Source organism: Petaurus breviceps, unplaced genomic scaffold (assembly GCF_028583685.1).
Source record: "Petaurus breviceps papuanus isolate PSGF00001 unplaced genomic scaffold, PetGlider_PUasm1.0 90784, whole genome shotgun sequence".
In the NCBI taxonomy this organism is placed as follows: domain Eukaryota; kingdom Metazoa; phylum Chordata; class Mammalia; order Diprotodontia; family Petauridae; genus Petaurus; species Petaurus breviceps.
The window spans coordinates 8,016,430-8,041,828 of NW_027187345.1; the positions used below are offsets into that span (position 1 = coordinate 8,016,430).

Sequence of the window (25,399 nt, forward strand, 5' to 3'; positions counted from 1 at the left end):
CTATCTATCTATCTATCTATCTATCTATCTATCTATCTATCTATCTAGTACCTGGTACACAAAGGCTGAGGATAATGACTGATTACATTTGCAGGAAGGCAGTCTATAGTGCTAAGAATTATGGATTAGGATTCAGACTACCTGGATTGAAATTTTATTTACAAGATTGTGAAGACTGTGAGACTTTGGGGAAATCACAGTTTTTCTGGACTTCAGTTTCCTCATCATGAGGCAAAGGTGATATTTAAGTCCTTTCCAGAGGAGCACTATGGCATACAAGAAACCACATGGTGGAGTTGAAAGAGTTCTGTTCTCAAAAGTCAGAAGACCTAAGAGTCCCACAGTAGCAGGGCAACCTCAGACTCTTTAACAATTTCTACGAACCTCATTTTTTTGTATCTATAAAATGGGGGCAATAAGACCTACTGGCTAATTGTGGAAATTAAGTGTGAAAATATATGTGAAAGTACTTTAAAAGCTTTTATAAAATGCTATACAAATGTAAGCTATTTTACTAACTGGTAGTCAGGTAGGTGGCACAGTGGATAGACCACTGGACTTGGGGTCAGGAAGATGAGTTCAAAGTTAATATATGATACTTATTATCTGTGTGACCCTTAACAAATCACTTAATCTCTCCTTTGGTTTACTCATTTGTAAAATGGGGCTAATAACAAGAGAGCCCACCTCCCAATGAGATGATATCTGTAAAATGCTTTGCAAACATTACTATCACCACCACCACCACTACTACTGCTGCTGCTGCTGCTGCTGCTACTGCTATTACTACCATTTAGTTTTAACATGGATCACCTTTAGAAAAAAATCTCAGTGTGTATTCAGGTTATGTGTCACTCAAAGGAATTGCCAGGCAAATTCTAGTCCTAAAACAAGTGCTACCCATCCCCCACTGATGCCTCATAATGTCATGTATGTTCTCAAAGACTGGGCAAGTAAAAGCACAAATTCTATTGGGTTCTACAAAGCTGGAAGGACTTTGAATGTGGTTGTGACAAGACTAAGAACAGAAAGGCTAGTACACTGGCCATAGCAGGTCACAGCAGCCCATAAAACACAGAAAAACATCGATTGTGGCCCTGGTTACTGTAGAGAGTATCCTTCTGCTTCTGTAGTAACTGTGGCAGAAAGAGGAAAGAAAGGGCCAAGGGACCTAAGAATTGTACAGTTTTAGATGGTTTATAAAACTGCTTAGTTGTATGCATTATTAATAATGAAATCTATTTCCAGTGAATAGACATACTACTGGAGGAACCCAATCATATCATTTGTGGTATTTTTTATTATCAATGACATCAGAAGACAAGAAGAGGTTACAGCCAAATGTAAGGGAGGATTACAGAGTCTTCTGGGGGCCGCAAATAAAGGAGTTTTTGAAGCTGGTTTTATAATATATCCCAAAACAGCAAGAAACATATTTTTGTAGGACATCTGTTCATCTGATTTTGCAATGTTCAGTCAGCTGGCTTTAGTAAGTATCTACTGTGTACCTGACACTATGCTAAATGCTAGAAACACAAAGAAAGGAAAAAAAAAACAGTTCTAGCTCTCAATAGCTCACAGTCTAATGGGGAAGCATAGAGCCTAATGGCCACAATAAATATCTACAAAAAGAGGATCACAAAAGAAATGCAGCTTTTATGTCAATATCTGTTGCAAGGGATGAAAAGGTAGAGAAATTCTATGATGAATTTGTGAGAACCACCCAAATTAAATTAAAATATCAAATCTTGGTGACTTCAATGACTATGTGGACATAAGGGAAGATGGTGAAAACTTGAGTATCCTCCAAAGGCAAAGAAGAGTTTATCATGGAGTGGGCAGGCTACAACATCTTACAAAGAATGAAGAAGAGTAAGAGAAGTCATCAAAAAAATGTATCATCAAAAGTGATGACAATCTAGTCTCATATGAATGACAGAGAAGTTATCCTCTAGCTACAGCTTGTGTTTTCCATTGGTATCTCTGCGATGAAGAGGAGGCAAGGAAGGCCTCTAGCATGTTTAGGTGAACTCCCATGAAGAAATTATGAAAGGATATGGAAAAAAGTTGTACTGGATCTGTGGGATGGTTTGATGTAATTTGTTGAGTGGGGGCAGAAATACTTGTCTCAATGGGACCACAGGTCCATTGCTTTACTGGAATAATAGCAAGGGCTTAGAGGCACCTTCAATGGAGTGTAGGTCTTCCATTAATAGAATTAAAGTAATAATAATGCCATCTTTTTTTATATGAGGGTAACGCTGTATCTGTGCATTAGAAATTGCTTTCCTGGCAGTTGTAACAGAGTCATATATGGTTCCCACATTTGCAAGGCAGCTGGCTGGAATGAATCAATATCATCTGTAGATGAAGAATGAAATAATATGCCCAAATAGAATGCCTAGAGCTGACTGATTGCAAAAATAAGGAGAATTAAAAGTTGGCATCTTCATGTGTATCATTTCCTAGGCAGTATATTCAAGGACTCACTACTCTCAAGAGATAAATGAAGGGTGGTAATAGTTAAAACTTCACAGACTAATGCTTTGTAGATAAAGAATTAGTTTGATACCACATCCAGTTGATTTATAACTTCTTATAAAGGCAGATCCTTAAAAATGAATTGTAGTAAAGTTATACTTTCCAAATAGGCAGCTTTAGAGAAGACAGAGGTTCTCAAACTTTTTATTTTGCTTCTGGCATAGTGGCAAAAATACAAAAATTATGTTGATGTTCATCTATGTGGTAGCAAGGCTATATTCCATGCAATTCATGGCATACATAGCTAAAATTTGCCTTGGCATATCTTTTGACATTACTGATTTAAGGTAAAAGATGGGAGACTACACACTTGAAATTTACAGTAAGATTTACCTACAGCAATGAAGGAGTACATCTATCAATGACTGGGCAGAGTATTTAAGGATCTGAGTTCAATACACTGATCATTAAAAGGTAAAGAGAATAAAATTTCTTACCCAATTACCAATAGTATGGTTACCACTCAAATAGTTCCCCCACTCTTTGGCTGCCTAATGGAAGCCACATGTCACCACTGACTATTGGGGAGTCATGGTAATGACTCATTACATTTTATTACATTACATGGTAATGCCCACCTTCCAGTTTCTGACAATGAAGAACCAGTGGATCGACAAATGGGGAGGTGAAATGGAAAGCCAAAACATAATTTGTAACTACTGAACATGTTACTTCTACCACCTTTCCATATAATATTTCTTCCTAATATCTGACCACTTAAATCTTCCTTATAGCATTTGTTGTTCAGTCGTTTCATTCTTGTCTGACTCTGTGACCTCATATGAGATTTTCTTGGCAAAGATACTGGTGTAGTTTACCATTTTCTTCTCCAGCTCATTTTACACATGAGGAAACTGAGGCAAACAGGCTTAAGTGACTTGTCCAGGGTCCCACAGCTAGGAAATGTTTGAGGTCAAATTTGAACTCAAGTCCTCCTGACTCCAGGCTCAGCACTCTGTCCACTGTACCACCTAGCTATCTGATAAAGCATTCCCTACAGCACCATTTCTGTTAAATATCTGGAAGCAACTATTTTCCCCTTCCCATTTTTTAAATTGGACGAGGGGAGGAGTGAACTTAAAAAGTTATGTCAATACTCATTACCTTATGAATGCTTAGAACTGTAGGTCTTCAGAATTGGGAGGAACTTTATAGATCATATAGATGACACAGTGTATAGAATGTAGAACCTGGAGCCAGGAAGAACTGAGTTAAAACCCTGCCTAAGAAAACTACTAGCTATATGACCCTGGGCAAATCACTTAATGTCTATCTGTTTCAGTTTCCTCATCTGTAAAATGGGAATAATAATAGTACCTACTTCCCAGGGTTATTTTGGGGATAAAATGAGATAATGTTTATAAAGTGCTTTGCATTTGAAGTGCTATAGAAATGTTAGCTATATTATTATTGCTGTTTTATATATGAGGAAACTGAGGCACAAAGAGGTGGACTGACTTGCTCATGCTTATACAGCAGATTAGTAACAGAGTCAGGACAAGAACCTAAAATGTCTAAATCTCAGCCCTTACTCCAGCAGTAAAAAGATACTTTGTTCTTTTGAACAGAAATTTTTTCTCAAGGTTTCTAAAATTTCTCAATAAGCAAGTTCAAGAAAGTTTATTTTGACAACAATGTAGTTTATGTAGCATTTTTCCAACAGTGACTTTCACTCAGGAAAATTTGAAAGAGCTTTCACTGTATAAATTTGAGATTAGAGAAGGAGGTGGATTGGTTACATGGCAAGAGAATGGAATTACACAGTTCCTCAGAGTGCTTTACTAGTACCCATGAAACATAAAGAGAGACATCTAGAGAAAGATACCTAGAATGTTAGGTAGATACTCTGGAGGATCTCAGAGGGAACATGGACAAGAGGGTGGCCATTAGCACCAATGGAGGAAATACTCCCATCCTGAGATCATGGATTCATTGAGGTATGGAAATATCACTGAAGTATTTGTATCTTAGCCACAGGGTGATGATAATTTTAATGAATTGTCAAAGCAACAAATATTCTTATCTTTGTATCAAAGAGTCATTAATGTGTCAAAATATTATGGTATAATAGCTAATTTTCGTGATTATATATAACATAAAAAGAGGAGAGAATTATGATCACCAACCAGCAGGAGGCACCTATAATACCGAAATTCTAATTCAGCAACATAATTTAATTGAAGAACATTTTTCCTTTTTCTAAAGAAAATTCTATTTATTACTCTTCTATCAGCATTGCCATGGCCAATATAAATAGAAGCGCCAGCAAGACAAAGAGGCAAACAAATGAATCCTCTTCTAGTTGGGCAGAAAAAAATATGGCATTCTCCACTGGCCTAATTGGAATTCTAGCCCTCAGGCAATTTTCACCCTTCATGCCCAAGAGCAGAGTGGTAGTAGTGTTGGGAGACGCCTGGGTTGGCCCAGGCAGGAATGATCTGAGAGAATTCTGACCTTGGCTAATTCCCCTTTCCTATTCCATATTCCCTTGCCTAATCCCAATCTTCTGGGCCTGGCCTCCCTCCCATTTCCTGATGCTATTCCAAATATTACTTAGGACTTTTTTTATGTTCCCTGTTTTTTCTAGACTGTTCATCAATCAGAGTCATATATTACCTTGAAATATATTACTACTATATTTTATTCATCATGGTTATGAATTCAAGAGATCAACTAAACAGATCCATGTTAACATGATAGTGAAAGAGACCTAGAGGGATAGAAACTGATTTATTGCTTCCAGGATGTTATAGATAGAGGGATTCATGCATTTGCTAGAGAGTTGGACTAAGGTTCCTTCCTATGCTAAGATTCTAAAATTTTGTGAGGCTTTCTCTTCTTGTCTGTCCTCCTTCCCAGCTAATACAAAATGCTTTCTAACAACGGCCTCTGCCTTTGTGGTTTAACCCAAAGAAGTGACTTTTAAGAACATCAAGATACCAAAGAAGGTGGTACCATGCCAAGCCAGAGAGAGATTTTTTGGGGGGTAAACAGATCCTCTAGCCTGAAGTCATACCAGTTAACAGCTTAACACACACACACACACACACACATATTCTTTTCCAGCTCATTGACCCCTTCACCAGAGATTTCCAACCAGAAGAGAATAAAAGAATGAGGTATCTGAAAAATTAAATACTTCCAATTGTGGAACAAGAGATAATTAAAATTAGCCCACATATATAAAGATATTTAATTTCTGAGGTTAAACATAAAAAGTAATGAAATACTGGCAGCCAAAGTAAAAAAGATTTCATTCAATTAAAAAAGATAAATATTGTGAATCCTGAACTCAATTCAGATAGAATTATTTGTAAAAGGGGAAAGAGAAGAGTGAATTTCATAAAGCTGAGAAAATCAAGACATTTGTTCAACTACTTTTTCTAGTAATTTAATTATAAAATATATCCCTGATTATCCTCAAGGATCCTTCTATAGGAGAAAATTTTAATTATACATGACAGATGGAATTTTTCATCTGAAGGAGAGGGAAGGTTAGATGGGGAAGAGAAAACATACAACTCACTGACTTCAAATAAAAGAAAGCAAATATAGGGAGACATCTGTTTGGGTAGATATTAAGACAACATTTTTTTTGAAGAAAAAGAAAAAGCTGAATTCATCATAATCATCTCCTATTATAGCTACATCAGGTGTTTCCATTCTGATGAAAGATCTATGCCTCAGTTAATGCCAATCCATTGAAAATCTAATTGCCTCAAGTGGGGCCAATTGGAAATGACAAATCATATAAGAGAAAGGGAGAGGTATCACCAAATGAAATTTAGATAGATGGGAGACTGATTTTTAGTGTCACTCAAAAGCATGTAAAGTAGGAAAACTTGAAAAGGAAAGGTATAAGTAGATCCCAAATTAGGTACTTTCCATTCATTTATTTATAAGACATCAAATTATTCTGTGGTGTTAAGTAGCCAAAATCTAAACTACTCAACTTCCAGGATTAGTATTTCTTAACTCATTTTAGTTGCTTCACTTACAAATACATACCAACTAAAGTCCATATTCTACTTTTGGAGAAAACACATATTAAAGTTTTTAATACACAAATGATTAAAGGTATCCCCACTTAAGTCAGCCTTCATAAGACTACTTAACAAAAATCTCTTTTAAAAGCACTATAAACCATACCAAAGTGCTGATTAGAGAAATGAAATCTTTCCCAAATTAAAAAAAAAAAACAGATTAACATACAGAGTGTGCCAAAAGTCTTGGTGCAGCTTCAAGCTTTAATAACTGTTAATTTTTAAAAGCTATTGTTGTTTATAATTAATATTATATTGTATTAAATTTATTAGTATTAAATATATATTAAAAGCTATTGTTTAAGTTATTAAAGCTTGAAACTGCAATAAGTGTTTTGGAACACACTGTATTTCATAACTTGCCTATATTTTCAGCAATTCAAAAAAGTAATTTATGCTTTAAAAGCCTCTCAAGACTGCTAAGATAAGGTTAAAGTACAAGGAACTGATCTTTGCAATGGCTTTGGAGCTCAGTTTTTAAAAGAACAATAGCAGTACTGCCATCAGCAGAATCAGAGACAGACACACAACAGAGAAAAAGCCAAGAACGTATTTTAGAAAGAATGCTTACCTCGGGTGCTTTTACTACTGCATATCCACATTCATTTTTCACAGATTTAGGTTCAAAAGCTCTTATAAAAACCATCCTCGCATTCTAATAAGTCCATCATTAATTTTTCAAAACCTAGTTGGCTCAGAGCTCCCTTCAAGCATTTGGCATCATGATGGAGGCAGCTACCCAGAAATTAATCCGCAAAGTGAGGTAAAGGTGTAGAGAAAGGGACCTGATATAAGAGCAAATGCAGCTCTTAAGAAGCGTCATTAAGTGGTCACTTGCAAGTTTAACCCCAGATTAACAAGTGGCTGAAGCCAATCCTTGGTTCCAAAGTGAAATCTGCAGTTTTGATACAAAAGCTGGCAAGCTTCCATCATTGAAGGCCTCAAAAGGCTTCAGGGCTAGGGGAAAGGGAAGAAGAGGGAAAAAAAAAAAAAACCTCACCACACACTGATTGCTCGGGACAAATCTCCTTAGTCTGCTCATGTGCATCATTACCATTTGTCTCATTGATTCTGGGTCAGAATTAGTGCTGACTCCACAGCCAGACTCTATAAAATTTATTTGACTAAAGGCATTTAAAAAATCATTTCGAGATATCTGAACAGAGTACTTAAAGAAATACATTACCAGAGAAGAAAGCTATATTGGGCTGTTTGAAAAGGCAGGGTTGTTTAATTGAAAGGTCATTAAGTTTGGAGTAAGAATAAACTAGGTTTGCTTCACTACTACCCATGTTCTGACTTTTCTGAGAAGGGGAGAAGCAGAGTAATCATTATATAACCATGGATTCGCGTTGAGTGCACTTGGTGGCATGGACCCAATGGAGATGGAAGCAGACTGGGGTGGTGGGGTTTGGCAGGAGTTTGAAGTCTCATTTTTATACAGTGTTTTTGAGGAACAGACTTTGGGTGTGGGGAAACTGCAGCCTCCCTTCCTCTTCACTAACTCTTATCTGTGTCATTTGGGATTAGTTCATTAACATATCCAGATAATCTCTAAATTGCCAGCAAAACTTTCAAGTTAACAAGTGCACATCATCTCAAAATTATCAACACTCTTTGGTGTTCTGCTGATCTTACTGGATGTTTGGAATTTAACTGAGATGAGCATATCATAGGACCAAAGGGCCTGGAGAACAAAGTCTAGATGGCTTTGCATGATTTGGCACATATTGCCAAGATGTGATTTTTGATTGATATATGATTATGTGATTTCTGGGCAGCTAAGTGGGCCTGGACTCAGGAGAACCCACGTTCAAATGTGACCTCAGACACTTACTATAACTGTGTGACCCTGGGCAAGTCACAAAAGCCTGTTTGCCTCAGTTTCCTCATTTGTCAAATGAGCTGGAGAAGGAAATGACAAACCACTCCAGAATCTTTGCCAAGAAAACCCCAAATGAGGTCATGAAGAGTCAGACATGACTGAAACAACTGAACATACATGATTTCTAAACTCTGCTTTGCAATCTTACTTTCTGCTATTGTTACTTTATACTGGCTACTTATAAATCACTTTCTATTTTGACTAGGAGGGAGGGTAGTCAGGGGTTTCAGAACAAGATACAACTTTAACATGACTTACTTAAGAAACATTTTTAAAATGTGGACAGCTATGAAAATAGAAGCCAGTGAATGACTCCTAAAGATGAAGCTTCTAAATTACAGTTGGGCTAATTTTGTTAGTCTTTTGACTGATGCTTCCCAAAACATGGTAACTCAGGTATATCTGAAAATTACATAGTAAAGTACAATTTTTCCTTGTATGCAAAAAAAAAAAAGAAAACTAAACCATTTACTAGGCTCTTACTATATACCAGAAACTAACTATGCTAAGCACCTTACAACTCTTATCTCATTTGAGTCTTACAACAACCATGGGAAGTAGGTGCTATTATTGACCAGATGAAGGAGCAGAGATAAACAGAGATTAAGTGTCTTGTTCAGGGTCACACAGCTAGTAAGTGTCTGAGGCCACATTTGAACTTGGGTCTTCCTGACTCCAGGACCAGTACTGTATCCACTGTGACTTCTAAAAAAAAGTCACCTGTTTTGGTTCAAAGAGTATTTGCAAAGATATGGAGCATTTCAAAATATGTGAAATTCTAAGAAAGAAAGGAACATTAAACACTGAAATATGGAAAACCAATTCAACAAGATGGTGTCTTGCTTCAGTCTGGAATTATATTCTACATAGCATAGAGATATAATCTAGACCAATGCCACCTGAAAATCAACTTAATACTTAAAATACATTTCTTTAGTTTTTGCTAAATAACTCTCCTAATTCAGTTCAACAAGCCTTTATTGCTAATTTAGAAGCAAAAGCCTTCCTGACCAAGGCGGACCCTTTATCCAGAATGGTCTATTGCCCCCTCTTGAGTGATTCCTAGGAAAAATGACATCTTAGGACACTAAGGAACTTTCAAATGTTAGAACCAAGATCATCAATCAACTTCTTTGGAAAACTTCAAGGACAAAGAACTGAAATCACCTTTTTAAAGTAGGGCAAATATTGTTCTTTGGAACAGAGACTTGTTGCTGAGTCTCACCATGGAGCAAAAGGCACAAAAAACAATGTTCACATGGAAACAAAAACACAACAGTGACTAAAATATGGGGACACCAACAGATGCTATATTTATTCAAATTCTTTTTTAAGGGATATAGCAGGCTATTTAATGGGAGGTATAGGAAAAATTAAATGCAAGCATATTTAGGTTTTTTTTTTTAAGCAATTGGGGTTAAATAACTTGCTCAAGGTTACATGGCCGGTTATTTCTGGATGTGGTGCTAAGTATCCAAGCCCGGATTTGATCCCCAGGTCTACCTGACACTGGAGCTGGTGCTCTTACTTGATGAGCCACCTGGCCGCCCCTGATATTTAGTATTTTTCATAATATGCTTGAATTCAAGCTTGTACAAGGAATAGGTTTTGTTCAAGTTTGTCAGTATAAGAGTCGCATGGATCAGATGATAAGTGAGACCATAGTCCTTGAGTCTCTAAATTAGTATAAAGTGGCCATCCGATAGCCCCTAGATGATGTAGCAAAGGGAGAAGAGGGACAGATCCTAAATAGACATAGATAATGGATAAATCTGCAGAAAAGGCATTGGCCTGTGACTTATTATAACCTTGTTTCTATGTGTCTATAATGTATAGGAACCCTGGATGCATCCTCCCCAGACCTGCTGTTGTGGTCATGAATACGCTTCTGAAATTTAAAAAATGATCATAATTCAAGTATAATATGGGACTATAAAGCAATGAAACTCCATATACAATCTGCTCGTTACTTTATATATTATGTCATTACTTTTAGCAGGTATTTTAAACCTTTTTTATGTTATGGCAGTCTAGCAAAACCTATAAACCCCTTCCAAGAAAAATGCTTTTAAATGTACAAAATAAAATGTATCAGATTACAAAAGAAGCCAATTATATTAGAATAGAGTTTATCATAATATTTTTAAAAAACCAAGTTTCCTGGATATTGGCTTAAGAACCCCTTTATAGTTACATACTAGATTTCAAATATTAGAGACCACCACTACTATCAAATCTATACTGAGTGTCTATTCAGCAAAGAGTGTTATACTAGGAATAAAGAGCCCAAGGCAGGACATTTCAGAGGCAGGAGAGTTCACAGAGGGTTGGGACCTTCTTGGAAGGCTTTGCAGAGAAGGTAAGACTTGAGCTGAGATTCCTGAATACATGAACAATCAATCTCTATTGTGTTATGCAACTCATGACAGCTCTTCTGGAATGAAAACTTTAAAATTCTTGCTATTAACAATAAAAAACATAGATTTTAAATTACTTTTGCTTTAGAAAAGAACCCATCAATAGCTGTAACAGCTTTATCAGTTACACCCAGTGTCTTCTTCCATTTTATTTGTGTATTTACTCATGGATGTGTATATACATTTTTCTTTTATAGTCCTAATTTGTACTTTAAAAACTCTTCTCTTTTTGCTTTACCTCATTTTGTGTAAATCATTCTATATGTATCTATGTTTCTTATACATGTTATTCCTAATTGCGTTATGGTATCCCATTAGAATGGAATTAGTGGGGCAGGTATACATCTCAGTAGAGAGAGCACTGGACCCAGAGACAGGAAGATCTGAATTCAAATTTGGCCTCAGACACTAGCTGCATGACTCTGGGCGAGTCATTTAACTCTTTGTTTGCCCTGGAGGTACTCAGATGGCTTAGCTCTGGAATCAGAAAGGTCTCAGCTCAAATCCAGGCTCAGACTCACAACCCCGGGCAGGTCACTCAACCTCTGTTTGCCTTAATCCACTGGAGAAGGAAACGGCAAATTATCTTTGCCAAGAAAACCCCATGGACAGTATTCGCGTCCTGGGATTCATGGGGTTACAGAGTCAGACATGAGTGAATGACAACAACAATTCCATTCAAGTAACAAAATAGTATGTTCTACTTTCCTTAACTGATAGGTTTTCAGTTTTTCACCATTGCAAAAAAAAAAACAAAAAAACTCAACCACTTCTAAACAATAGTTGACTTTATTTTTACAGTATCTGACAAACCTCAAAACACTAATATATTTTCTCATTTGAGATTCTAATGATCCCATGAGTGATATTCCTGTCATTATCCCCATTTTATGTAGAAGGAAATAGAGGCTCAGAGAAATCACATAACTTGCCCCTGGCCAGTAAACTAGTAAGTGGTAGAGACAGGATTTGAACCAAGGTTTTCTCTGACTCTGGGTCTAATATTTTCCAACAGTGGTCTCAAACTTTTGAAAAAACACTCTATCAGTAAATAAATAAATAAAATTGAGCACACACCCCCTAATATGTACATTTACTTATTTTTTAAATTATACACATTTACTACTACTGCTACTACTAATGATGTCCATTAAACATATGAAGCATAGCAAATAAAAAGGATATAATAATATTGGATCCCAGAATCATGAGTGAGTCACAGGAGTTTACTGAGTAGGAGAGTGGCATGATCAATCCTCCATTGAAAGATTATCACCTTGACAGCTATGTGGAGTAGGGAGAGACCTGAGGCACGAAGGACATTTAGGAGGCTATTATCATGGTCCAGGGAAGATATTTCAAAAATCATATATTTTAATAATTCTAACACTATGCTGTTAGTATGTTCTGATTCTAAAAATTTACAATTCCACATTAGGTTTGTGGTTGGTGGTTGTGTGAATAATGGGACAGACATAAGAGCTGTGGAAGTAGGAAAGATAAGACGAGAACTTAAGTGACTGGAAAGATGGTGGTGACCTCAACGGAAAGACAAGTAGGGAGGAAGGGGGGATGTGCATAGAAATACAGTGTAGTAAGATTGGCTGTGCATGTTGTAATCTTTCCACATCTTTTCAATTTGTTCAGATTCATTCTGTTGTACTGAAAACCACCCATATCCCACAGGGTCCCTGCAGAGTCATGAAGTGACCTAAAAGACAGTGGATAGGAATGCTAGAGCAGGGGGATTTTTTTTTCCTGAGGGGTCAACTCTCATCAAAAAAAGGAGGAGGTTTTGAACTTACACACAGTGAAAAAAAAGGGATAAAGGTAGGTATAGTTGTGGTAGAAACAAGTCCCATTATTGGATATCACAGGGAAAGTAGGATATGACCCAACTTCCTACCCTTTTACTAGTTGATCACAAACCTCTTTGAAGTAGACCCAGCCCCCAGGAGACTCTGGTTACCACTTTGGAAACTAGCAGTGTATTATGCCTCATTGCTATATGTTTCTTATGTAAAGATAGTATTTTTTAAAAATTTTTTAAAAATTTAAATTACACACATTTACTACTACTGCTACTACTGATGTCCATTAAACATATGAAGCATAGCAAATAAAAAGGATATAATAATATTGGATCCCAGAATCATGAGTGAGTCACAGGAGTTTACTGAGTAGGAGAGTGGCATATACTCTCCTAGGGCATATACCTAAAGGTGATATTATTAAGTAAAAAATCAGACATTTTAATAATTCTAACACTATGCTGTTAGTACGTTCTGATTCCAAAAATTTACAATTCCACATATGATGTATATGTTTTTGTATTTTAGGAAAAACAACCCATAGTTACAAAATTAAGTTTGAAAAATGTGAAGAAATGCTTCTAATTAATTTTCATTCCTTTGATTATTATTATTTTTTTAAGGCAATTGGGGTTAAGTAACTTGCTCAAGGTTACACGGCCAGTTATTTCTGAGTGTGGTGCTGAGTATCTGAGCCCGGATTTGATCCAGGTCATCCCGACACTGGAGCCAGTGCTCTTACTCACTGTGCTACCTGGCCGCCCCCATTCCTTTGATTATTAAAGAGACTGATTATATAATTAAGTGATTGTCTGCTTTCAATTTTAATTATATATTGTAATTGTATATTTGCATATATGTGTATTTGTAATAATTGGATTCTTTTGATTGTTTTCTACAGGATTTAGTTTCCTTGTTCTTTTATTCTTTCCTCTGAACACATCCAAAACAATTTTGGACATTTTAAGAAAATATAAGATGAAATCTTAAATAGAAGGTGTGGTAAAATATAAGATGTGGTAAAATAGGCTAGAATTAAAAAATTGCAACAAAAATCCAAGTGAGTTTACTAAATACATTTATCCTTATAACCAGGGATGTGCTATTTACTATATAATAACTGTCTTTCCAAAAAAGTACACAAGACCCATTCTAAAATTTAATATGCATCATTAATATTCTCTCCATCACTTTCTTAAGTCTAGATAATCAAAAAAATAATAAATCAAGCACTTGGCTTCTTGATTTCTGTGATGTAAGTCCTCACACTGAAAAATTTAATAACCACTCAATGACTGGTTCAAACCAGCTCCAGCACACCCCCATACACTTACTGAATAAAGATATTAAAGTACAACGTTTATTTACATCACCTTTGTCTCTATGGTCATATAGCCTGAAGGAACCCTAAAAAACCAGGACTCTGCAGCTGCTCCTTATGCAAACATCACAGGTGTCACAATAGGTAAGCAGAAAAAAGAGGGAACTATTCAGGGCTAGAGTGGTTAGCAATGTGTTAGCTAAATAAATATTCTGCTCAATGTTTTTTAGATACAAGGCTCTGTAAAGACAAAGAAGAAAGATGACCATCCATACTCTCAGGAAGCATGCCTTCAGACTAATGAGAGGATGGGACAATTAATAGAACATCTACATAATCATGTATGATATATGTCACAAGAAAAATATATTTGGCACAAAGGAGAGACAATGTTCTAGGAGGGAGAGAACATTTTTAGGAAGGAGGGGAAAACCAAGGATGTACTCTAGGGTCAAGATGTATAATAATTCCCACTTGCAATTCTTATTAACTTTAATATTTCAAAGTATTTTCTTGCTAGCAACTATAGGAAGGATACTATATAAACAATACTGTTGGTATCTTACAGATAAGGAGACGGAAATCAAGTGAGTTGCTCATGATCATGGCCACATATGCTATCATGCCTATATAAGTTAGAATCTGAATCCAAATCTCTTGACTGTAAATCCAAATTTGCTTCCCTAGCAAGGATTATGACTCAGATGTACCAACTTATTATTTCTAACTTAGTGCTCTATCCAGTATTAGTAATACTGCTAGCATCTTCTCATATAATCATCATCATAAATATTTACTCAGCACCCACTGAGGGCGTGGCCTATACTAGGCATTTTCAAATCTCCTTTGACTTGTGCTTTATTGAATAAACCAGGTCAAAACATTTATACAGTATTATGTGTGTGGACTCTTAATAGGTAGTCATGCTTGCATTACAAAGGTAGTTTGGTGAGGAGAGTTAAACAATATTCTATATACATGTGAACAGTGATTGCTTCAGAGAATATTGCTGATTGAATTCTCTTTCAGGTTTGGAAAGGGTCTTGACCCCTTCCTACTCTCAGAATCTGTGATTTTTTTTTTTTTTTGCTTTTTGGAGGGCAATTGGGGTTAAGTGACTTGCCTAAGGTCACACAGCTATTTTTTGTGTTAAGTGTCTGAGGCCGAATCCAAACCCAGGTTCTCCTGACTCCAGGGCAGGTGCTCTATTCACTGCCCCCAGAATCTATGATTCTTATAAATAAACCGCTACCAGTTGCTGTTTCATGAGATAGTTACATTTCCTTTCTTTATTTTTTCCCCAAGAAGACTTTTTTTATTGCTTAATTTAATTTTTAAAGATTTTATTTTATGGAATAAAATAAGTATTTCTGTAACAGTACAATAAAAAGATGATTGCACATGAAACTACAAATCTACTGTGCATAATTTGCTATTATTTCCTTTATTAAAAATTTAAAAGGTAATTTTGTGCTAGACAAAAAATAAAAACAAAACTTTTAGTCAATATAGGAAAAATAAGTTGACCACTACAGAAGGAACTCCTCCAGCCAGGGACAACTTAAGCTGACATTTAAAATACCATTAAGTAAGGAAAGTGCCTGAAGGTGGTTTTGACCATTTAAGGCCAAACCCAGTCAACAGGGAAGCATAAACTCTTCAGTTAAGCATTACCTGCTGGACTTGGTGATCATTTATGACTCTTGGGAGGTCCTAGCAGTTGTCAAATAAACTAAACAGACTGATAATTCACTACCGTGGAAGAAGCAGAGAGATTTTATTGAAGATTTGCTACTGCCTTGGATATAGTAACTGCCCTTTCTAGGTCTCTGCTAGCACCTGTAAAATTATAGGTTGGCCTAAGATACCCTCCAACCATAAATCTAGGATCCTAGATTAACGAATCATAGATGTCAAGAGTTGGATTTTGGACCTGAAAGGGAACTCAGGGATCATTAGATCCACTCATTATCCAGATGAGAAAACTGAGCTGTGCAGTGGGCAAATGGCTTGTACAAGGTCACACAAAGTCAGAACTGAACCCTGGTCCTTGTCTCCAAATCCAAAAAGCCTTACAAATTATGATAATATATGTATGTAAAATATATAAATATACATGTGTATGTATGCATGTACACATGAATGTATATATCCTTAGCAGAAAATGCCTGCTTATTTACATTTGTTTTCATAGGATCAATATGTCATTTATCATCTTGAGGTCCTTTATTTTCAATAAAGCAAAACTCAAATACTGTCCCAATGGCTACGTTAAGAGAAGTGATTCATTTTTGTTATTAGCACCATTAAGCCCCTTACAAAAATAGGACTGAACTAAACTAAAAAAGCAAGTTAGGTTAACACCCAGCAGTTTACCTAGCTAATTTCTGTCTAATTTCTTATATTGTAAATAAGTGATTGAGTCATTTGACCAGATCAAGTATAGAAAAGCAAAACAACTTTTTTTTTCTAAATGTGAACAAAGAAAATGCACAAAAAAGGGCTATACCTGAATTTCCACCTTCAGCTTATTATCAATTCCTCCTGGGAGTAAAGATGAGAATAAGAGTGTGTATTTATTATGGGAGAGTGTGTATTTATTATGTCAACGCTGAAGAAATAATTTTCTGATTCATTCTTGTCACTCTCCCAAACATTTTAAGATGAAAAAAATTATGTGCAATAAAAATATTCTGAACCTACCCCAAATCTGGGTCCCATCTTGGAGCTGTGGAGTTGTTACTTTTCTTTCTGCCTTTCCAAGTGAATTTCGATTCCTCCATCCCCTGACCAGAGTCTCTACCATAGTTACTGACAACATTTCCACAGACAGTGAGAAACTGACTGTGGGAGTGAGATGCTGAGGCTAAACAGCTACTGTAGGAAGAAACATTTCCTCATCTGCAAATAATATGATTGTGCAGGGAAGACAGGTTAGTGCAGTTGTCACCTTGGGAGGCCTCCACCCACGGAGGCCTCCGCCCACATTCTTATGCTCTTTACTTGACTTCAACAGGGCAGGGAATTGGAGGAGTCTGGGAAATAAAAGTAGACAAATAGAGAATAATTAGAAGCAAGAATGTGGAGAGTGTGGGGAAAGGGATATTAAATGGGATGGATCGATCAATTGCAAAGAAAGACTTAACAACTGACTTGTACTGAAGCAGAAAACAGAATTTCTTCATATCTTGTTTGCAGGTGCCCCCTAATGGCCAAGATATGCACAGGTGATTAGATCCAAGAGACTATTAAGGGAGTAAAGGTGAAATAAAACAATGGATACAAAACGAATCCAGTATCATAGAATCTCTCTCAATGCCTTAAACACCTATGTGCTGTCATCAACCCCCTTTTCTTCTCCTTTTCTTCCTTCCTTCCTCTTCTTCCTCCTCCCTCTTCTTCCTCTTGCCCTTCTCTCCTTCTTCCTCTTCTTCCTCTCTTTTCTCCTCTTCTTCCTCCTCTTTCTCTTCTTTTTCTTCTTCCTGCTCTATCTCTTCTTCTTCCTCCACTTCTTCTACCTTTTCCTCTCCCTCCTTCAAAGGAAGTTTGGCAGAAAATGAAATCATAATGGTTTTGACTGAGAGAAAATGTCAGTAGTATTGTGTGAGGGGTTATGATATTCTTAAGACCATTTCAAGACTTTAGGGTGTCCACATATATTTTCTTCATGTTCAGTATTTTCTCCTATTTAAACCCCCTTCTCTGAAGTTATAATTAGATTGATATCAACTAGGAGACAGACCAGTTAATATTTTTCTCAGCTCAGGAAATATAAAAGACTCAATGTTAAATTCCAGCTAAGACAAAATGATCACATGCAGTTGTGATGAAACAAATCTGTTACAGTTCTATTTTAAAATTTCCCCTTAATTTGTTGTTTACTTTGTCTTAATTAGCAAATTTAGAGTGATGGGAAATGTTAAAGAAGCTTTGTGATGCATCCTGGGTTTCATGTAGTCAACACAAGTAGGAACATCTGGAAGACCTTGACGCTATCTGCAGGGAATCCCTCTTGTGTTGGGATGCTGTACTAGACAAAATGTGCAGGGGAGGGGAGAGAAGGGAATAACCATTTATTAAGTTTCTTCTATGTGCTAGACACTGTGCTAAATACAAGCATTATTTTATTTTATCCTCACAATAACCCTGTGAGGTATGTGTTATTATGATCCCCAACTCACAGTTGAGGAGACTGAGGCAAACAGGGTTTAAATGACTTGCCCAGAGTCACACAGCTAGAAAGTGTCTGAGCTCACATTTGAACTCAGGTCTTCCTGACTTCAGGACTTCCTGACTTCAGGTCCAGGGCCCTTTCCATTGTACCACCAACCTGCCTCCATGACAGTATCAAATGCCTTTGGCAAGGATAGGGCTCCCTGTTTTATTCCTCAATGGGTATTAATAAAAAAAAGTTTAAACAAAGTTATCTCTGTTGTCAATCTTTCAAGCCACCATATTGTTTTCACTAATGCTTAGGGGCCATCTTGTTGCTTAAGGGCTTGCTGGTGAAGAGCCATTTAATCAATATTTTGCTTTACTAATCAAATGATTTTTTAAAAAATCATTAACAAATGATAACTATAGTGGGAATCTGTGTTCTCTAGGTCTTTTAGTTACCTGTGAGTACAAAGATGTGTTCTGCAGCAATATAGCTTGTAAAAGCCTTTCTATTCCTCTCTCATACTTTTATCAACAATAAATGTGTTGTCCATTCACGCTGGAAAAAACATGGATAAAGAATGACTATTATCCAGGCTAGGATATGCAGTTGGCTAAATAAGTCACGGAACTCTGTTGGATAGACATTAGCCAATGATCTGGAGTGAGAAATGAAAAGGAAGATAGAGAGCTACATGACCTTTGGAGAATTTGTGGTTTTAAAAATGGGGCCTTTAATGGTCCCAAATGTACCTCTGAAACAAGGACCCATTTTTAAAACAACAAAATTCTTCTGGTGATGCTTTACAGCTCCAAGTCATGAAACAGAATCTCCTTTCAAGAATCAAAGTTGTGGGTTACTGAAAAGGCAAATTAAGAGGTGTATAATAGGTGTACATAGGCTGTAACACATTATCAGTCAAGAATTACACAAGAGAAATGGTATAAAAGATGTTATCAGACAGATGTATGACTGGAAAAGCATGTAGTTTTGGTCATGTAACAAGAACAAAAGATAACTGATAGTCCACATAAAAAAACGTAAAAAAAAATTGGAGCATTAATATCAAACTCAAATAGACATGGGCACCTAAACCACATATAATGATCTTTATGGCCTGCATATTAACTTGTTGTTCAGTTGTTTACAATTTTTTGTGATCCCTTTTGGGTTTTCTTGGCAAAAATACTGGAATGGTTTGCCATTTCCTTCTGCAGCTCATTTTACAGATGAGGAAACTGAGGCAAACAGGGTCAAGTGACTTGCCCAGGGTCATATAGCAGTAAGTGTCTGAGGTCAGATTTGAGCTCAAGAGGAGAAGTCTTCCTGACTCCAGTCCTGGCACTTTGTCCACTGTACCACATAACTGGCCTGCATATTGACTTAGAAAGCCACATATTAACATTATCTCTGAATTAAAAAAAAAAACATTATCTCTGTTTTACTGCTTCTTAATTTATTTTGTTAAATATTTCCCAATTATGTTTTAATCTGATTCAGGCAGCACTCAAGAGTGTTGTGGGTACCACTGACCGAAGGCATACTTGACACATCTTAAATAAAGGATTGTCCCAGTGGAAAATTTACAAAAGGGCATCAGCAAGAAGTGCACAGAAAGACAGGGTGTGGATGTATTATTGTTTACATCATTGGAAGAAGTACCTATGTAGACGAGATGAGAGCTCTACAAAGGATCAGAAGACATTTAGTTCCCTTAGCATTGATGAGGAGTGGAAAAAGAATATATAAGCATAAAAAAATCATCTCAGACTTCAAACTAGAGGTGGCAATATGGGTACATGAGCATAATATTGAAAGTACCATTAGGGACCAAGCCTGGAAATTGGAGTAACTCAGAATGGAGGGTTGGAAGCTCAGTTTCTTCTTTGGTAAAATTTAAAAAAAAAAAATGAATTAGCTGACCTCTGACCTCCCTTCTATCCTTGAATCTATGATCCTGTGATTTCCACACTGGGACTGACTGCCTAACAATATCCTTTTCCCCTTCCCTCCCTCCAATCTCAGGGCCCAGTTGCCCTTTTGAGACACAGACTTCCCATTAGAGCTGTCTTTAACATTTATTTTAATTTAATTTCACCTGAATAAAAACCTTGCTTTGGCCTGGCAGCACCACCATCCCTCCACCTCAGAAATGGCTGTCTTTGACCTTAGATTCCCCAGGGTATAGTTGCTCCTGAAAGATCTTGATGGTTATCTATACTTTTTAAAATTCTCTTTAAAGGTCTCAGTGAATGAAATCAGGGTTCAGGCTTAACAACACAATGAGAATACTGCTGTTCAGTTTGCTAGTTTTAGCAGGTGGAAATATGGACTCTCCAGACAGGAAGTTGAGTAATGACCATTATTGCTATGGGAAGCATGGTCAGGAAGAGGAAGAAGAGTAATGTTCTGATATTGTAGGTCAGCCCCACCCTTTCCAGCTCATACAAATGGACTTCCTTGAACTATACTTCATTACCAAGCATTGCACTAGAGATTCATTACCTAATCTGCCAATTAGTCAACTGTGAAAATTTAAAGGACACAAAAATAATTAGAGAAAGTACCAGTCTCCTAATAAAGTTCCTTCTCTTCCCCTCTTCACCCTGCCCCTCCATGAGGAGGCCACACTGAGCAGGGCCCACCAGAGTTATTAACTAGGAATTCTTGCCTTGGATGCAAAGTCAGTTGGCTAGCACAGTTGTACCAGGAATAGTTACAACCCACCCCCCAGAGAGTTTAGGCTACATACAACTTGGGATTGTGGGGGAAATATGGACCCCAGAAGAGGCACAACAGAGCAATGGAAGCCTAGGGGTAATGCCTCTACTCAGGAGAGAACCCTGAGGTGAGGAGCAGAGTAGTTGCCATAGGCAAGGAAGAATCGGTTTGCCCTCATCATTCTGGCACTCAGAAGTAAAACCCAAGTTTTTCTCAGCTAGTTATAACTTTTAGATTTTTTTAAAATACAGAACATTAGAAGCCATATCAATTAATAAGCGTTAGTTACTATTTGCTATTTGTTCCCTTTTACCACAGTGAATAATCTATAGTCTATAAATTAACACTAAACTCCCTCAGTCCAGGGAGATGGATTGAGCCCAAGCACTAATTTGCATGTTATACCATACCATACTATACCAGGTATTGTAAAGGTGAATTAGAAAGACATTTAACTCTAGTTGCTCTCAATTATGATAGCGAATTGGAAGAAGACAGAACAGAATGTGCGGATAAGTTAGTGACGATTTCATTTTCTTCACACAGCCCTAAATACATTAATTACTTTCCTTACTTTTAGAATCATAGAAACAGAGACAAAGGGGCCCGAGTGGTTACTTATTCTAACTCATAATTGAACTTGTATAGTATCCCTACTATAACCATACAGATTAGCATTTGCTTGAAGACCTCTGGTGATGGGGAATTCATCATTTCCTTAAGGGGCCTCATTCCACTTTTGGTTTTTAACAACACAGCAGTGTGTAAGCATTAGTAAAAATGATCATGGATTTCTACATTGAGATGAATTGTAGCCAGTCATTTCCCCCAACCTTCCCTCCTCTTCTTAGTTGATATGTACTTGTCCTCCGACTGGCTACACTGTCAGTTGTATACTTTCTATGCCTTACAATGTCTTTTCTTGAAATAAACCAATGCACAATCAAAACTGATATGGCTGGCTATGAATCTATTAGGTAGGTAACTCTTAAGAGTTCAGTAAACACCTGTCTGGGCAGGCAAACCAGGTGTCTAAGCTTATAAGCTTACAAGCATTTTATACCAACAAAACCCACAAAGGTTTTGATGCTATTATTTACTCTCCTCCTGTATCTGACCACTATAAAGATAAGGCTAGATATATTACAGGCTAAAGTCATATTGAAATTCTAGTAGCCCTTGGTCAGTAACAATGTACTTCACTATTCTGGATATTGAGAGTAACTCGGTCTAGGATATTGTCAGCTGGCCATAAATGGACATATTTACAACACTGTTACTTCAAGTCAGATTTCTTGGCATTTTTCTCTTGAATATAGTAAAAGCGGTGGTATCTTTAATGTAGCTTAATATTTTCTCAGCATTCTTCATGTTGAAGGAAAGACCTTGGGAAAAAGAAGTGGTTCTTTTCCTCTGAATTTTAAAGTCCCAGAAGTCAAACTATTCTCTGATGATACTCCCAGTTGGATTTAATTTATTTCCATGACAGTTGAAAATCTACATTATTAAAATTTTGCATTATCTCAATGATCAGCACCATGATGATACACACACAAAAAGAAGACTGCTTTCCACTTTTAAGATAGTGGGAGAAACTGTGCATGCATTCTTGAAACTAGAGAATCAGTAGCAATATATAACCAAGTATGAGACTGCACAGGACAGATAAGAGCTCCAATAATTTGGAGAAGAAAAGAATCATCACAGGATGGAATCTGAGGCAGCTTTATGGATGAGAAGGTCCAATAAGACCTGGAAAGAAGCATAATATCTGGATTAGCAAAGATGAATGAGGAAGGCATGTCAGATGAAGGCAATAGTATGTGAATGCTATGATGGGAACCAGTATGATGCCTGAGTATACAGGGTCTCTGCTGGAGAGAGTTATGAGATAAAGTTGAATTGGTAAAGTGATGGCAAATGATGAGACACCTCGAATGTCTAGTTAAAGAATTAAAACTTGACTTAAAATGCAATAATGAAACAAAGAAAGGCAACATTTCAGATCTACTTAGTCAATCAGGTAGATTGGGGGTATTTGAGATACAAAGAGACCACATAAAAGGCTACTGAAATTATTCAAGCAAGTATTTCCATCGGTTCCAGAAATGGGACTACTTTGTATGGTGGCAAGGTCTCTTACTGGAATTGCTTGAGTAGAGGCTAGATGATCAAGTATCATAGACCTTGTAATGGGTATTCATGCATTTGGGAAGAAGTTGGTCTAGATAAGAGGTATCAAACTAAGAGCCTGTGAGCCCCATGCAGCTGGGAAAATTGCCCAGTGCAGGTAAAATGTAATTGGGAATTATAACAAAATAAATAAATATGCATTATAACATGGATAATGTCAATTTGTAGTTTTCTAAGACAATAAGTAGCCAACAGAGATCAATTTTTGTTTCTATTAAATTTCTAAATTGTTTGATACTACTGGTCTAGTGGTTCCTAACAGTTCTAAAGATTTTATGAATCTAACTATCAAATATAGCAGAAAGTTGTAAGAGAATGAGTATAAAGTACAGGTTTGAGTAGGAGGAGACCATTTGTGGAAATCAATAATCTAGCAGATTAGTAGTGTTACTAAATACTCTTATTATTAAAACCAGCTACATCTTTTGCATTTTAATTTGAGATTAAGGTTTGTATACCCCACTTCTCAACTTTTTTTTAAACAAATTTACAAAAGGTGGAAAGCAATGGAATGTACTCTCAGATTAGTTTCAAATCTGGGTTAGCAATTCTGTGGGAGATTTCTATTAAATCAGTGACAAGGGCTGGATAACTTTTTAAAAAAAAATGCTTTCTGGTCAAGCTTGGAATGTTCCAAAAGCATCAGTCAATAAAGTATCAAGTAAACCCTGTGGACAGTAGGGAAGGAGAGTTACCACTTAGATGTCCCTTGTGCTATTATTTTGGTCAGAAATCAAATAAATCTGCTCTTAGCTTTGAATACATTGAAGTTTTAGGAGGGAGTAAAAGAAAGAATGTTGTGATTGATGATGTTCTATGGGAGCACCATGACCACACCACAATCACAAACGCCTACTACAGAACTTTAAACTTAGCTCTGAGGCCAGCAGAGTACATTTGGATGCTTCTGCTTGTAAAAGAGAAATTTATCCAGAGAGAAAGCCAGTTTCAACTTTCGCAGACAGACCTGAATCATTCAAGTCTCTCTGAAAGAACCATTCTACATTTAATGAGGCAAATAAAATTATTGTTAAATATGCAATGTTTAGCCTACATAGAATATTAAAATAAAATTTATTATTCAGTAACCATATTTTTATATACTCATGTACATTTTTATAGTATCCTGAGAAATACTATATAAAAAAGAAGATGTAGAGAACATTGATGCCCCATCTACAGGTCCTAGAGAGCAATTTTGCTATTTTAAATAATAATGGGCTTATTACTGGAAATGTACTTGTGGGATGTATTGTTGGCCATGGTCATGATTAATTTGATTTTAAGTATCTTGGTCAGAAGCTGTTAGGGGCAGCACCCTGTTAGTTTAGGTTATGATTTTGGGATGAAATGAGGTACTCATAAATCAACAAACCGTTAACAACAATTACCTTTGTTTTAACATAGCATGATTATACAATAAGTAGCAATTAACTTCCCTTGACTCAGCCCCTCATTGCCATACAGAAACCTGTCTAGTAAGCAGGCCTGACATGGTCTTCAGACCATTCCATTGTATCAGTGGAACTCCAACTTTATAGTAGCAGGCTTTTTTTTTTTTTTTACCTTTAAGTGACCAGGAAGCTTGGTTAAGGAGACACATAAAGATGCTATCTACATCCAGAAAAAGAACTGATAAATGAAAGTATGTATAGAATAATTTTACATATATATGTATATGTGTGTGTATGTATGTAACTATTTGTGTCTAATGGTGGCCATCTCTGGGAGTGGGGAGAAAGAAGAAAAGGAAAAAAAAAGAAATCGACAATTGTATATTTGGAGGTAATAGCAAGTTTTACATGGTAGATTTGCAATTTCATGTGCAATCATCTTTTTTTATTATACTATGATATAGAAGTGCTTGTTTTATTCCATAAATTAAAAAATAAATCAACAGAAGAGGAAAATTAAGGGCCAAAAATTAAAAATGAGTGTATTTTAGATGAAAATCTTGACTTGGGCATTTTATTTCCTTTATTTGGATAAATCATCCTTTAATTTATTTTTTCAAGAAAAATAAGGATACAACTATGAAATTAGAAAAAAAAATTAATCCCTATTGAGGGGAACTGGGGAATCCTGGTTCCATCTCAGAAGCCTAACCCCCAGTTAAAATAAATAGCCCTTATTTAGTCTTTTTAGGGTTTGCAAAGTACTTTACATATATAATCTCATAACTCTCACTGACCGTGTCTATGGAGTAAAAAAGATCCTTTAATGGTAGTCAAAGGACAGGATTTTTAGGAAATAGTGGGGACTGTTGGCATTTATTTTACTTAGTGATTATACTAAGTTTTTCTAAAAT

General features: G+C 36.4%; 1 protein-coding gene across 4 annotated transcripts in view; it reads right to left on the minus strand.

The window, feature by feature from the left end:
• PLEKHG1 (pleckstrin homology and RhoGEF domain containing G1) overlaps window positions 1-25,399 on the minus strand; it is a 280,152-nt gene that overhangs the window by 142,324 nt on the left and 112,429 nt on the right. The window contains exon 1 of one of the 4 annotated variants that reach the window (XM_069069686.1): window positions 16,722-17,744. The exons of the other annotated variants lie outside the window; for them this stretch is intronic. Within the exon in view, the coding sequence (XP_068925787.1) occupies window positions 16,722-16,839 (118 nt within the window). The 5' untranslated portion in view covers window positions 16,840-17,744. Of the gene's footprint in view, window positions 1-16,721; window positions 17,745-25,399 lie in introns of those variants that run through there. 4 annotated transcript variants of the gene reach the window in all.